General features: G+C 43.9%; 1 protein-coding gene across 5 annotated transcripts in view; it reads left to right on the top strand.

Moving 5' to 3' along the window:
* The window catches only part of NEDD4L (NEDD4 like E3 ubiquitin protein ligase), a 642,187-nt gene that overhangs the window by 324,178 nt on the left and 300,941 nt on the right, over positions 1-17,068 (top strand). For all 5 annotated transcript variants that reach the window (XM_063959562.1, XM_063959571.1, XM_063959604.1 and 2 more), the window contains one exon: positions 749-802. In XM_063959562.1, the coding sequence (XP_063815632.1) occupies positions 749-802 (54 nt within the window). The remainder of the gene's footprint in view (positions 1-748; positions 803-17,068) is intronic.

Raw genomic sequence — 17,068 nt, 5'->3', positions numbered from 1 at the left:
TTAGCCGTTTTTTTCACTGATCGCTACGCAGTGAGCAACGGCAGCTAGCGATCATCTCGGAATGACCCCCAATGTTTGCGCGACCAGTGTTGCGGCTGTACTCTTTGGGTCTCCGCGTCATATCTCGATGAATGACTACAGAGCTAAACATTTTAAGAGCAGGTTACCTACCCTTATCCCATCTGATAATTGATTATATATTCAACACCCTCCCTTCGCTTTCTGTTGTCAGCGATTAGATCCAAGGTTAGTTATAAGAACCTTATTTTCAGGCTTGTGAAGTTAACCAACTTCTGTATGTTTAAGTTCCACAATTATTTACAGTCAACTTGTTTGTTGTGTGTTTTTATAGCGTGTGATTAAATTCTCCAGTCCTAATAAAAAGCATCACCTTTCCGTTGTGATCTACATACATACATTAAATCCTTGGTTTGACTGTTCACTTCCACCCCCCCCCTCCTCATACAGTAACATTATTACTACAGCACAGAAGTGTGAGGAAGTAGCGTATAATTCTCCTATAAAATTGCTGCCACGTGAACCGTGAACTAGTATTCCCACTATTTCAATGCGTCAGACAAATGAGCAACACGAAGTCCAGGAGTTTCTTCTGATTGTTGTTACATTGTGTTGATGAACCATACTGTAACTTGTGGATTTCATACACTGTCCCATGCGCAGTAATATCAGGGCATTTATTTATTCTTTTTAAGTGTGTTTAATCTTTGTATGATGTCTTCTTTTTCAGGTCCGTCCGACCAGTCACCGGTTGCTGTTTGAAGTGTTTGATGAGAATCGATTGGTAAGTGTAAGGAACGATAGCCGATTTAATGAGCCATTGGCAGTTTCACTGTACCTGACGTGTACTTACACATGCTTTAATCTATGAGATACACTTATGATACTGGCAGGATCAACCAGGTGTCTTCTGGAGGTGGGTTGTGCGCTCTCCCCACCACAGGGGTCAGGTCGAAGGGAGAGCGAGCTGCTGAATATTGTGCATCTGACTTTTGATTGAGACCTTTATTGGCTTTTTAAACAAAAAATGTGTAGGGGTTGATGATGAGGATTATTATTATATTTTATTTATAAGGCGCCACAAGTGTTTTGCAGCGCTGTACAAAGGACAGTACAGGGACTTAGCATTACAGTAAATAAATAAAAATAGAGTACAGGTAACAAAGGGCACCACAATTCTCACAACATAATACAGCTAAGATGTAAGTAGCGAGGGAGTGATCAGCGTACTACTTGGGGCTGGCGGCCATAGATGGAGATGAGCCTTTACCAGCAGGAGAAAAAGCGGGTAAAGATGGTCGCTGAGTAGGAGAGAGCTGCGAGTGAAGTGTGTCAAGAAGAGGGCTTAGATAACAAGAGGAAAGAGGGCCCTGCTCTGAAGAGCTAACAATCTAGTGGGGAGGGGCGACAGACAGATGACATGAGGTGCAAGCAAGTGGGAGGAAGCCTGATAGCAGGATGTAAGGAAAGCAGAGATGGTCAAGGCATGAGGCAGGGGGATGGGGGAGTGGCCTCAGGACTAGGTTATGCGTCGGGAAGGTATGCTTTGATGAATAGGGGGGTTTTCAGTGCCTGTTTGAAGCTTTGCAAGGTCCGGGAGAGTCTAATGGAGCGGGGGAGCGTGTTCCACTGAAGGGGTGCAGCACGGGCAAAATCGTTAACTCGTGCATGGGAAGCAGTGACCAGGGCAGAGGAGAGGTGACGGTCATTGGCCGACCGTAGGGGGCGGAAGGGAGTTTGAAGGGAGAGGAGTTTGGAGATGTTAGGGAGCAGTAGATGTAATGATGTAATATAAAGAGTAATATATTAAAATTACGTAATAATTTGTAGAATTGAGTTTATGCAGCACATTCAAATCCTCAGTTTTACCCAAATACACTATCAATTTGTACTAAATGGATTGTTTTTCTGTGTGATCTGTTTCTGCTATTTTTAGCAGTGGGGTTGTATAAACAGAGTTGTTTCTTTTAGTTGCCCTTTGATAAAGCAAAAACAACTCTTATGTTGGATGCTTTAGAATCCAGTGCAGGACACAATGCAGGTGCCACGTTGCTCAGCAATGCCTCTACGTTCTAAGTGGATCACACATCTGCTCAGCATAAGCTGATTTCATCCCCCCTCCAATGTGCTGACCCACAATAGATGGAAACCTAATACCTGCCTTCTTGTCATCCAGAGCTGCTGCCTGCCATCCCAAATTTCCTGTCAGCCTTTCACCACACTGCCTACCTACCTATAATTACAAACTACCTACCTTTACTCTCAAAAAATCACCTACCTACCTTTACTTCCACATTGCCTACCTTTTCATACCAAACTACTTACCTTTTATCCCAAACTGCTTACCTACCTATCATACCAAACTGCTTACCTACCAGTCATCCCAAACTACCTTTCATACCAAACTGCCACCTACCTTTCATCCCAAACTGTCTACCTACATGTCATCCCAAACTACCTGTCATTCCAGTCTGCTTACCTACCTGTCCTACCAAACCTGCCGGCTGTTACTCTATCACCCCAAACCTGCTGAATGCGCATCTGTCAACCTTAATCTGTTGCTTACCTGTCAGCCCAAGCCACTACCTTCCCGCCTGTCAGCCCTGTTCCTGCTGCCCAGATTGTCAGCCCCGTTCCTGCTGCCCAGATTGTCAGCCCCGTTCCTGCTGCCCCGACTGTCAGCCCCGTTCCTGCCCCGTTCCTGCTGCCCCGACGGTCAGCCCCGTTCCTGCTGCCCCGACTGTCAGCCCCGTTCCTGCTGCCCCGACTGTCAGCCTCGTTCCTGCTGCCCGCCTGTCAGCCTCGTTCCTGCTGCCCGCCTGTCAGCCCCGTTCCTGCTGTCCGCCTGTCAGTTCACCACAATGTATTTTATTTGAAGATAAAGTCTCTCAGGTCCCTTGTGAAAAAAAGAAAAGAAAAAAATCCTTTATCTACAAATAGTGAACTTATAAATTTCTATGTACTGTATAGCTCTGCTGAATGTTTGAGAGGTCTGTTTCTTTGTAACTAACTAATATGTACAGTATATCTCTTATGCCTGTGACACTGTAATGCCAAATATTTATTTATATGCTGCTTATGCGGTTAGCGGTCTGACTTTCAGCTGTGTGCAGGTGACTGCTCTAAGGCATTTTACTCTACAACCGTTTACTGTACACAAAACGGCTTCAGTAATTACTGTTTCCAAAGCGATGACCACAAGGACTTCTAAAATGCTGTCTAAAGTATGTTGTAATTCCATTTCTTGATGTGCATTACGGTTGACTGATTTGTGGAACTGTGCGTCTTCTAAGTGAACGATGTGAGCGTTCTGTGATCTGATCACTTAACTGAAAGGCTACTGATACTAGGGATACTTCCAGGTCGGAGGTTATCTCATGCAGCTGTCATCTGGTTAGTGCTTTAACTTAAGAGATAACAGGCAGTGTGGCATGCAGATAATCTATATGCAGTGTCCTTCCCCATATAAGGCAATGCTGGAAACCTAGGCGCAGCGTATCCTGCAGGTAGACTGCTGCAGTTTTCCAGTTGGATACAAATAAACATCCTAAACAGTGTAAGGCTTGGTACACACCAAAGCGACATATCTGTGGACCCGCGTCATGTCTCTCTGCTATCTCTTCCTGGATGTCTCAGCGCTTTCTTAAACTTAACATGTCTAAGACCGAGCTGATCATCTTCCCTCCCTCCCACATAACCTCACCTCCTACAATCTCATTATCTATTGATGGCACTACTATCTCCTCTACCCCCCAAGTGCGCTGTCTTGGAGTAATCCTTGACTTCTCCCTCTCCTTCAAACCACACATTCAGCACTTCTCACAAACCTGCCGTTTTCATCTAAAAAATATTTCCAGGATCATACCCTTCCTGACCCAGGATGCTACTAAGACTCTTATCCACTCACTGGTCATCTCCAGACTGGACTACTGTAATCTCCTCCTGACTGGCATTCCTGACAAACACCTCTCTCCACTCCAATCTATCCTCAATGCTGCTGCCCGGCTCATTTTCCTCACCAAACGCACTACGTCCACCTCTCCTCTCTTACTAGACCTTCACTCGCTCCCCTTCCCTTTCAGAATCCATTTCAAGCTTCTCACACTTGCTTACAAAGCCCTCACCCACTCCTCTCCCATCTACATCTCTGATCTTATCTCGCTTTACACTCCCACCCGTCCTCTTCGCTCTGCTAATGCTCGCCGACTCTCCTGCCTACGGATTACTTCCTCCCACTCCTACCTCCAAGATTTTTCACGTGCTGCACCACTTCTCTGGAATTCCCTACCACTCCCCCTCAGACTCTCCACCTCTCTACAAAACTTCAAACCGGCTCTCAAGACCCACTTCTTCACCAAACCCAGCCAAATCTCACCCTAAACCTCTGTTCCACGCTCTCTATGTACCCCATCTGTCTCACCCCTGTCTGTCTACCCCTCCCCTTTAGAATGTAAGCTCTCACGAGCAGGGCCCTCTTCCCTCATGTGCTTACCCTTTTCTTCCTTTAATAATCTTCAGCTGCACCAAATCCAGCAGTCTTCTGCCACCTGATACTTATTCCAGTGTCATCTGCTGATGTAGCTATGTTTATTTACCCTGTACTTGTCCTATATTGTCGTCAACTGTAAGTTGCTGTTTTCCTGTTTGATTATTTGTTTATGTACTCTGTAATTGGGCGCTGCGGAACCCTTGTGGTGCCATATAAATAAAGGATAATAATAATGCTGACAGAGCGTCTAATTCAGGTAAGTATACAAACTTATCTGTCGATATCAGTCCATTCTTCCAGTTGGACGGACATTTGAATTTGCCCGCGGAGCTGTGATGTCAGCCTCCCGTCAAAGGGTTCGCTGTGTATCGGCCATTCGCTCGAGTGGCCAATATATGTGTACCCTGATGAAGGCTCCTGGCTTGGTGAGATGTTCAGTATGTTGATCACCCTTGTGTAGGATACAGTACTATCTACCAGCAAGATTGGTTTCATTGTGAGATTGAAGTGAAAAGCCACAGGAAGTATGGCACAGAATCTGTGCTCGTCCCAACCTGTAGTTTATCCTGGTGCTATTAGTAATAGTCTCATTTATCAGCATCAACTGTAAATTTACTACTCCTTGGTACAGTAGTTGACTGTATATTTGATTGTGTTTTGACCTTTTTTGTTTTTGTTTTTTGATGACATCTTAGAGTTCCACAAAAAATATATATAATTTATTTTTGCTTAAAATGTTTTCAGAAATAACATTGCTATAAATAAGTGATGACAACTGTAAACTATATGATGGTGTTTGTTATAGTTAGTGTGCGGACCCCGGAATTTCGGATCAGCACCTCCCAGTATAATCTCCCAATACTGCCCACTGCACCAAGAAGTAGGCAGGACATGAGAGAAACACTCTTACGGGGTGGTTCAGTGGAAATATTCGAAGGAACGGGAGTCTCCCGCACCTTCATGGAGGGTAGGTTAGAATGTGTAAATGTTAAATTCCCCAGCTATAAGGTCGATTTATCAATGGATGATGAGTGATAGAATTTTTTTTTATGTCTATGGCCTATACAGGGCCCCAATCCTGCATCACCAGTTGCAAATTTGGCTGAGGGCCTGGTGATGTGGTTTCAGCCTCCCACTGTGCTTGGGGACTTTATACCATCTTTCAGTGGAAAGATCCTGGAAGGGCGATGGCAGTAAATAAAAACGTATGCGTTGATTTTGTTGGAAAGTTACAATTTTATTACATTTCTTCATTATAGCTGTAGGACTGAATGCTTTTAAGTACCACGGCGCACATGCGATTTGGCGAGCCGTCTTACAATTGCACAATCTAGTAACAAAGTAACATAGTTAATAAGGTTGAAAAAAGACAAGTTATCCATCAAGTTCAACCTTTATATATATCCTGTACTTTTCTGTAAAACCAGATATACCCATACTTATGCAAAACAATCTTTTTATATGCCATATCCTTGGATATTTTTTTACGTTAGAAATTTATCCAACCCATTCTTACATTTAATGACTGAGTCCGCCATTACGACCTACTCTGGTAAAGAATTCCAGATTCTTATTGCCCTAACTGTGAAGAACCCCTTCCTTCTTTGGGTATGAAATTTCCTCTCCTCTAACCTAAGAGGGTGTCCGCGTGTCCTTTGTAGATATCTCTTATTAAACATATCTGATAGCTCCATGTATTGTCCCTTTATATATTTATATATATTATTAATGTATCCTCTTAGACGCCTTTTTTCAAGTGTAAATATAATTAACCTGGTAAGCCTTTCCTCATATTCCAGTGCCTCAAACCCCTTTATCAATTTTGTAGCTCGTCTCTTTTATAGTGAGGTCTCCAGAATTGTACACACTATTCAAGGTGTGGCCGTACCAATGATTTATATAATGATAGGATTGCACTCTCATACCTTGTCTCAATTCCCCGTTTTATGCATACTAATATCTTATTTGACTTTGTTGCTGTAATCTGACATTGGGGACTGTTGTTAAATCTATTATCAGTGAGCACCCCAAAATCTTTTTCTATTACCGTTTCCCCTACGTTCTCTCCATTTCATTTGTAGGTTGCATGGTTATTTTTAGTTCCAAAGTGCATGACTTTACATTTATCTATGTTAAACCTCATTCTCCATTTAGTTGGCCAAATTTCCATTTTAAGTAAGTCATTCTGTAGGGACTCTGTATCCTTGGCTGAGCTAATTACCCTACATAGTTTGGTATCCTCTGCAAAACTTGACACTGTGCTTTCCAGGCCTATTCCTAGGTCATTAATAAACATATTGAACTGTATTGGCCCAAGTACTGACCCTTGCGGTATTCCACTGAATAAAGTTGCCAAGTTGGAGAACATCCCATTAACCACAGCTCGCTGTTCCCTGTTATCTAGCCAATCACTTACCCAAGTACAAATTCTGTTTCCTAGGCCGGGCTCTCTTAGTTTGAAAATCTGCCTCTTGTGAGGCACTGTATCGAAGGCTTTTGCAAAATCTAAATAGACCACATGTACTGCGTTACCCTGGTCAAGATCTTTGCTCACTTGCTCGTAGAAGCTAATTAAGTTCGTTTGGCATGACCTTTCCCTCATGAAGCCATGCTGATTCCTAACAATAACATTGGAGGTATCCAAGTACTCCTGTATGCTATCCTAATCTAATCCATAAAAGCAACAAGCAACCCCCAATACCCCTTTCACGTTGCAGAAATAACCTGTTATCTGGTCGAAACAGGTAAGTATGCGATGTGAAAGGGGCCTTGGGTAATTCAACCCAGGTAATAAGAAGTTTTTTTCCTGGGTTAAATACCGGGTCAGCGGCAGTGTGAACAGGTTCCCGGATCAATGGGACCCGTTTACTACATAGGGAGAGGCGGCGCGGAGATGAGCTCATCTCCCAGCACCGCTTCCACCCCAGCCCCTGCTGCAGGCTCCGCCCCCTGCCACTATGCAACCGACCCGGCATATTGGTGGGTCGGGAAGCCAGCGCAGAGGCTCCAATGCCGGATCCCACCCGGGAAGGACCTAATTCCAATTCCTGGGTGGTATTCACATTGGAAATGTGAAAGGGGTATTACTGCGGTTGGCCATTGTCACAGCCCTAACTACACCCCCACCCGCCACAAGACCATGTTAATAAATTTCAATGAAAAAAATACTTCTAATAAATATGCGCTTATGTACTGTATGGAGCATATTACGTGGCAGCAGGGAATAAAATATTTAAACACAAAGTGTTACTTTTCCATATATCGCATGCATGTAATATCAATAATAGTCCAATGAGTTAAATAGCCTGGAAGTTTTTCATAGTTTGATATGTAAATAATTGCTAGCGTTCTTCCAAATTATCATCGCAGCTTTTCTCAACACGTTTCTAGGAATTTGCTGCACTGTAATTAAGTAGGATTTCCAGTTAATATAAATGCAAATGCCAAACATATTAAATGAGAACTCGCGCACATTCATGAATCTGGAGGCTTTCATTCAATCACATCTGTAGTGGGTACTTGGGCGCATTCAGCGGCAGAACTCTGGGAGGCAACGGAGTCATCTGCCGCCGGGCTCCTGCTCTGAAGGGGGGCACCTCTCCTCCCATTCTGTGAGACCATTGAATTAAGTTAATTGATAGCTGCCGCTGTCTTTTCAGTGGCCGACTTCCTCACTGTTCCCTGCACCTTACAAATCACACCCTCTTTATTATACTGAATACACACATTTTACAAGTGTCATACCAAGTATTAGAAACCACAACCTATTACACTGGAAGCAGACACCTTACTGATGAAGCTGTTTGCTCCTGTGTTGGAAGCATGATAATTCTAACGATATGAAGATACTTCTCTGCCAATTACACGTAACTTCATAAAGTTAGAATTCTCATGCTTCCTCTAAAGGAGCAAATAACTCCATCAGTAAAGTGTCTGCTGTTAGTGTAACAGGTCATGGGTTCTAATCCTGGGTGTGACTGCTAAGAAATGTGTGATTTAAAATAAAAGACAATTAAATGTATAAATACAGTATATACATTTTTTTCAGAGCACTTAATATAGTAAATAGGGGGACACCAATATTTATCTTGCCTCCGGGCAACTGGGACGAACTTACGCCACTGGGCGCATTGGCATTTATTGGGGGGCCCACACTGCAGACATTGCACCTATATTTTAATACTTCCCTTTTCTGAGTACAGTGTCTGGTGCTGCAGCCACTGCGTAAATCTCCTTCAAAATGGCAGCCGCACATGCGCAGTAGTGAATTTGGTCTCTGAAACATGGTGGGTGTCATGTTTCCCTTTGCCTGCGCAGTAGACTCCAGCACGATGCCAAAGACAACTGCACTGTGCAGAGGAAGGGGCCCACCCGGAGTCTGCACAGGTCCCCCTCCTCTGTTAAAAAGACCCTGCTTGGGCGAACGGAAGTGCATGTTATCGCATATGCACTGGAAAAACGGGTACTCTGCATATATAATATGCTTTTCATGCATTACTCTTACAATACAGTCTGTTGTAATGGTGTGTGTGTTAATGCATGATTAATACGTTGTGTTCAGTTCTATGGAGCGTAAGGTGCCGGTGCCATCTTAACAGCATTGTAGGCCCTAGGCAAATCAGTGCACTGAGGCTCCTACACAGCCATTTACAGGAACTTAAAGCATACCCATCCTGCAGCCCTGTGCTGTCTCTCCACATGCTTCCATGCAGTGAATGGCTATCAGCACTCTGATTGGTGGATAGCTCTAGCCATCCAGCATGCTGACAGCCATTCACTGTCTGGCTGCAGGCTGGGAGGCATGTAGAGGATGCTTCCTGGCCGATCTATTATGTGACCCCTCCTGAAAAGCCCCTAGAATTTGGGGGCCCTGGGATTCTGCCCAGTATGCCTGTACATTAAGATGACCCTGTAAGGAGCAGTAAACTCTGTTTTCACCTATTTTTAACATTCTTTTCATGTTTTTAAAAAGCACATAGGTGTGAATGAAAGTTGTATTCGATTAAAATGTCTTTCAGAAGAATGTTGTTTTTTTCTATTGGCTTTAGAACCTGGTTTACATAGATTATCCACATAAACCTGTAACAGCTGACTTGAAAAACAAGACTTCTGCAGAGTACGGAACTTGCACCTGTGCTCCTGGCAGGGCAGCTAGCAAGCAGCTAATACCAGTGCTGTGTTTGTTATTGGCGCTGGATCTAGCTAGAACAATGAGGGATTGTAGTGAACCTTGGCACTTGTCTTGTAAACTAAACCTAGCTAACATTTCTGCTATAACTCTCTGAATGTTGCATCCTGCTGTTCCCACCGAAAGTTTTGAAAGCCTGTTATGGAATGCTTGATTAAAATGCAAGCTCTGTTTTGTGGTGTGAAGAGTTTTATGTTTTGTATAGCAGAATAACAAGCCATAAAACCTTTCTGTAGGGAGCAGGTCTTTCATCCAGGGACCCAGGAAAGGGAATAAATCTAGTCCTAATAATTAACCCTCCAGTTCTGACTACTTATGTAGCCATACCTCCCAACTTTTTATCTCTTTAAAGAGGGACACACGCGCGCTCCAAAAAGGGGCGTGGCCTAGGGGAAAAGCGGCGTGGCTTTGCGGAGGACCCACAATCGCGAGCCACGCCCCGTTTTCATCACTGAGGGGGCATGCCCAGCGCTCTGAGCCGCTGGCATGCCCCCTCTCCTTCTGACACCAGTGAATAGACGCTGTGCACATGCTCACAGCGTCTATTCACCGCTGCTCTGCTAAGCAGGGCAGCAAGAGACAGACTCCCAACTGCCCCCCCCCCCCCACCGCGGGACACTGCGGCCCGTGGGTGGGACAGCGGGACAGTCCTCAAAAAAACGGGACTGTCCCGCGAAAATCGGGACAGTTGGGAGGTATGATGTAGCTAACAGAGCTTTTGTATGCGTAAAGTTGGGTCCACACTTTGCAGATCCAATAAACGCTCCGATCCTCAGTTATTTTAGGTCATTGTGTGTTTTCTTTCAGAGGAACAGGAGATCGGGGCAGGGCAATTTGTAAACACAGTATTTGAAGCCATTTATCAGGTAATGCTTCTGCGTACACCTATATAATTATTGGGCCAGTCAACTTAAATCACTTGACCCACCTAATCATTGCATAGGTTAGGTATGTACTCAGCAGTGCCGTAACGGGGCTCAAGTGTGTCCTGTGTCATCTCCGCTCCCTGAGCATATGATATTGTGATGTCACACATGACCACTTTCCTCAACACGGGTCGGGAATGCCAACACCTGTATGTCCTAATAACACTCCAACTATCTCCGCAGACTGCAGGGTAATTGTCGGTGACACTACAGCAGTGATCCTGGCTGCAGGGTGACGGAAGTAGTGGCTATGGGGCTGCAACTGTGCTACCCAGAGAGCCAAGAACTCCCTGTATCAGCACCGGTCGCACACCCTTAGTTATGGCCACTGCTACCGAGAGGGCGTGATACGGGTACTAATTACCCAGGCCTGATGGAGGGACCCATCAGGGGCCAGGGTTTCCAGCCCCCCCCCAGCCCCATTACCTGTCAGCACAGCAACTTTGTTCCCCAACCAGCACACGCTGCTGTGTGTTGGATGGGCAGTGGTGGGTGCAGGACGGCTGCTGCGGCTTAGCAGAAGTAGTCTCTTGGTGCAGGTGTCATGGGGGAGCAATCACACTTTATTTCCCCACAGCAATTTGATTAAGGGGGTGTGGCCACACCTCCTGATATTAGGTCAGGCCCCCAAACCCATATGTGGGCTCCCCACGCCACTGGTTATGGAATTGTACCCAGCTTATGGCATCATTCACACAAGTCTCATCACCTGTTAAAACACACTTTAATGCTGATATTGTAGTAAAGAAAATTTATGGTAAGTGGATAGAAAAATAACATGAGCGCTAATGATTAGTGGCCCCTGTGGAAAAAAAAGATTTATTATTAATAGATCATGTGTACAGCTCATTTGGGGTTTTTACGTGGAGGAGACAAGTTCATCTGTTGTTGCTTGTGGCATTAATTATTGCACGCCGCCCCTATCTTCCACGTGTTCCCGGCTGCATCCGGCAGTCATGTGCCATGACGGAAGATGTTTTTCTGGGCAGACGATTGGTGTCACTTTTTCAAGCTGCGGTTTTAAGGCAGGAAAACGAGTCATGTGTGGTGCTACCTAACGGCAGGACCCCGGAATAGAGGAGCCAAACCATCCCTGGACTTCTGTGATAATTGCCAAGCCTAAAGAGGACTCCAGTCCTCTTCATTGATGGAGGACGTTTCACACCGTAATGCATGAGGTCTTACCTGGAATAGGACTTGCACTATACATTGCTACCTGAAACAGGACTTGCAAAATAAAACATCAGTGCTTTTTATTTTAAAATCTTTAAAAAACTTTATTGTTCAAAACATTAAACAAATGGATGTTCTGGACAGAAGTCTCTTCAAAAAGTGGTAACCGCATGGTTATGGAGCCATCTTTACTTTTCTTATAAAAGCAATATTAGAAATAAATATATAAATTAAATATATATATAGGTGCGTGGTACTTTTGTCAGATGTGAAATAAAGTACAGGTTTAAAAAACTTCTTTCTTTTGAGGAACACTAAAAAAAAAATACAATTCTAGCGAGTTTCTACAGAAAGGCTTCAACTCTGTATATTCAGTCCTGAAGGTTTCACAGTTTTTAGTTCAGAAATCCATTTGGTTTCATTCTTATATTATCATGGTATCTCCTTCTCTCCAGTGTTTCTCTAAATTGTGTATTGCCATATACTTCAGCCCTGATGGGTCTTTTTAATGAACTTGCATAAAGTGATTTGATACACTGTGTGTGGCAAGCCCCCTTTTGATGATAGAAATATGTTCCGATAGTCTGACCTTGGCCTTTCTTTTTGTCTGCCCAATGTACTGAAGCCCACATGGGCATTCCAGAAGGTATATAACTTGTTCAGTATCCCAGCTGATGCGTTCTTTGATGTTTTATGTTTTTTTTCAGTTCTGTTTGATTTAAATTATACTGGTCTCATTAACTTTCCCTGGTTTTTCCAAGCTCTACAGTTCAAACAGTAGTGGAACCCCTTGGTACCTTGTGACTTAGTTGGGCCTTAGTTGGGTTGAAAGTTTGATACCAATTCCTGTTTAATATATCTGGCTCATATATACATAATTCTTGGTTACTCTGTTTAACAAAGTTTTGAGTTCTTCATCAAGTTTCAGGATGTGCCAAAGTTTGTTGATCATAGTCTCTAATAAGTCATGATTGCAATTGTACGGCGTAATAAATAAGATATCTTGTTTTTCCTGCTTTTTTTCTTTGTACCTGATAAGTTTCTAAGTGACTTACTGTATCTCTTTGTTTTTTAAGGTTTTGCTCTTTGTATCCTTTTTGGCGGAAATTCATCATGTTGTTGCTTTGTTCTTCAAATGTTACCTGTTGATTGCAGTTATGTTTTATGCTTTGTAATTGGCCTGTTGGTGTACTTGATATCCAATTACAATGATGATTATTAGATATTGAAAGTATATTGTTGCCACTTCTTTAGTCTGAGTTTTAGTCTGTATCTCATTGTTTCTAATAAAGATTTCCAGATCAAGAAAGATTACAGATTCTTTACTGGTGTTGGTCATAAATTCCAGGTTGATCTGGTTATTATTCATGTGGCTGATGAATTTGTGTAGATCTTCATTTGGGCCCTCCCAAATAAAAAAAATATGACTCAGAGGGCAGAATTCAGATATTACAGATAGAGGCTCCGTTATTCAGGCTCTTTATGTGACTAGGGGCGCACCTAGTCACTGTGAGAGTCTCCATCTGGACGGGCACGTGCGCTTGGACGGAGATGCGCCCCGTTCACTTGAATGGAGAGCGTGGACGGGAGCGCGCTTGGATGGAGACGCGCCCCATTCGCTTGAATGGAGAGAGTTTCTGTCCGCGTGCCTGGACAGAGACGCTCTGAATGGGAGCGTCTCTGTGCACTCCTAGTCACGCCGGGAGTGCACGCCTGCGCCTCAGTCAGGTGAGCTGACCGAGGCTTCCTCTGTGTTCACACCGGCAGCCACTAAATGGCGCAGAGCAGAGCTATTCTAATGTAGCTCCATTAAGGCGCGATCGGCTGCCGGCATCTACATTTCAGCTCGCATTCACCGAGGGTGGAGAGCTGAAATGTGTGAAAAGTAATCAGTTTTTCCCTATCACGCCCATTAGTTTAGTTGGGTTTAGCCGTTTTACGCGGATAAACCCGACACTAATGGACGCGATAGGGGACATCAATTGTGTATCGCCCCCTGCGTTCTCCCGTCACATTAGACGGGAGATCGGGGGGTGATACACCTTTGAATTCACCCCAATAAATCTGTTGGGGTTGTGGTTTATTAGGTCTACAGTCAATAGGTCTACCACTAATGGTGGACACACATTAGGTTGACAGGGGCAAAAGGTTGACATAGAATACTGTACGTAGTAGAAAATGTTGACAGGGTCAAAAGGTAGACACAAAAAGTTTTATTTTTGGGGGTGTTTCGTCACTTCTGCAACAAACAAGCCCAATTAGTGTACCATGTCCCCTCGTATGGCTCGCTCCACTGCACTCTGCACAGGTTACTATTTACAATCATAGTCCATGTGGATGGAAAAGTATGAAAAAGTTTAAAAAAAAACTTGTGTCAACCATGTGTGTGTCCAGCTTTTGCCCCTGTCGATGTTTTGAACTGTCTACCTTTTACATGATGACCTTTTGACCCAGTCAACCGTTTGACCTTGTTGACCTAATGCATGTCTACCATTAGTGGTCGACCTATTGACTGTAGACCTTTTTAGTGTACATCTATAGACCATATACCATCTGTACCAACAAACTAGGTTATCTTTAAATGATTGGTCCATATATGTTTACCATCCCACCTTGCCATGAACAAATTGGCGTAGCTTGATTCAAAGGCAGTGCCAATGGCCGTCCCACATTTTTTAAGATAAAATTTTCCGTAATGCCAGATATAATGGCAGTAGGGATGGTGTAATGGTTAGCATTACTGCCTCACAGCACTGAGGTCATGGGTTCCATTCACACCATGGCCCTAACTGTGTGGAGTTTGTATATTCTCCCTGTACCTGTGTGGGTTTCCTCTGGGTACTCCGGTTTCGTTCCACAATCCAAAAATATACTGGCAGGTTATTTGGCTCCCAATTAACCCCAGCATGAATGTGTGTGCGTGTACATGTGATAGGGAATATAGAGTGTAAGCTCCACTGGGGCAGGGACTGATATGAATGGCCAAATATTCTCTGTAAAGTGCTGCGGAATATGTGTGCGCTATATATATAACTGGTATTAAATAATAAATAATGTTTTAAAATAAAATCAATATTGGTCATGATTAATGATCTGTTGGGTTGGCATGTCTGTCAGAGATAAATAGTGTCGGGTGTGTTCACATCCCAGGTTGTGGAAGATGCACGTATATAGTGGTTTAATATCACTTATGGCTAGAATATAATTTTCTTTCCACTGTAATTCATATAAAATTTGTAAAATACTTATGGTGTTCTATTTGGATAAATTTGCTGTGATCGACTGCTCGATACGATGGGACTTCGTGGAGGATTGAGGGGGTCTTTGTGCAAGTGGAGCCGTGCACATGCTTTTGATAGTCATTCACTTAGCATCGCTGACTGCACATACCCCTCAAAATTGTAGATTTACTAAACTTGATACTGGCCACGCATCTTGTGAAAGGTGGCAAGGCTATATCACAGTGTGTGTGCCCACATTCCCACATGGGGTGTGGCTAGCACTTCTGAACTGCTGAACCACCTCGTTCCCCTACCTTAATTACACCCATACACCCATAAAATGTGAGGCACCTGCCATAATGATGTCCCAGTACGCCATACATCTTCACTTCGAGACACAAATGTGCTCACTGGCTGGATGGTTCCTTAAGTTAGTACTGTCAAGCAGAAATGGTTACTCTAGGGTGATGCCATTGTAACTGCGTGCAGAATTACAGTTGCAAGCTGTGACGTCCCAGTGACTGTCATGACATGCCTGCGTTTGAGTCGTCTCTCCCCCGTTACATCCCACAAACGGTCCCTCGCTGTCAGCAAATAAATCCCCTCTGTGACTTCCACCACAGAACAACTGCGACTTAGGCGCACGTTTAGTGGCAAATAGTCGCTCCACGGCGTACAACATTGACCCCCGCGTACATCTCTGAATCAGGCAGATAGCAGCTTCATATTACTCATTGCTTTACATACAGTATTCAATCCATTTAAATTCCCTACCACATGGGTTACATTTTGTCAATAGGGAATTACCTTAACAGTATGTCTATGGAGTGTAGTAGAAGACAAGGGCATCTTGAGGAAACCTGCACAAACGGGTTGGGTATGAAATCCCAGCATTTACAACCCTGACGTTTAGGATGTTGACAGCGGCATCCGTATGGTCAAAATCCTGCCAGATCCTAGTAAGTTATCCATAACCCTAACTGTCCCACCCATGCAGCCTAACCATAACCGTCCCCTACCGCAGTTTAACCCCAACTACTGTACCTCCCCAACCCCTGCAGGCTAAGCCTCCCGCTAGTGCCTAAATCTAACCCCGGTACTTACTGTTGGGATTCCGCTGTCTGTATTCTGACTGTCGAGTTCCCTACTGCTGAGGTCCTCACCGCATCCCCCGCAAACATGAAGAGAACATACAGACTTCAAACACATGGAGCCTTGGTTGGAATCTAACCCATTGCTCCATATCTGTAAAGGATCAAGGCTTGGTTGCAGGGATAATGCGGTACGTATTTGCAAATTTAAATTACTTGGATTTGTTGATGAGACCTGGCAACAATTTACCAAAAGCAGGTTTCTTTAAGTATCTGCTTTAGGAGAATAGTGCTACTTTATCTTGTATCATGAGTACAGTTGGCTGGGGATACGGTCATTAGGTCGACAGTCATTAGGTGGACCACTATTGGTCGACACGCGTTAGGTCGACAGTTCAAAAGGCCAACATGGTCATTAGGTCGACATGTACTAGGTCGACAGTTCAAAAGGTCAACATGAGTGTTTAACTTTTTCTTCTTCAATTTTTGGACTTTCATACTTTCCGATCCACGTGGACTACGATTGGGAGTAGTAATCTGCCCAAAGCATGGTGATTGAACACGGTGCACTAATTGGGGTTCCCCATCACTTTACGAAGAAAACGACACAAAAAAAAGTATTTAAAAAAACTCATGTCGACCTTTTGACCCATCAACCTAGTACATGTTGACTTAGCGACCCTGTCAACTTAATGCATGTCGGCCAATAGTAGTTGACCTAAGTTGTGTCGACCTAAGTTGTGTCGACCCAACGACCCATACCCGCTGTTTGAGTGACTGGTTTGCAGCCTCATAGGAGATAGAAATGAGCTGCACAGATTGGGGGATTTGTACAAACTGGCGATTACAGAAAAACTGATGTTATCTACTTTTCCCTTTTTATCTTTTTTTCACTTTATTAGTCATGATTTTTCTGTTATATCTACAGAGGTGTTTTGTTTTTATGTTTTTTTTACCTTAAT

Source organism: Pseudophryne corroboree, chromosome 1 (genome assembly GCF_028390025.1).
Source record: "Pseudophryne corroboree isolate aPseCor3 chromosome 1, aPseCor3.hap2, whole genome shotgun sequence".
Lineage (NCBI taxonomy): Eukaryota > Metazoa > Chordata > Amphibia > Anura > Myobatrachidae > Pseudophryne > Pseudophryne corroboree.
The sequence above is the reverse complement of the archived record's forward strand: the minus strand, read 5'-3'. Positions and strand labels throughout refer to the sequence as shown.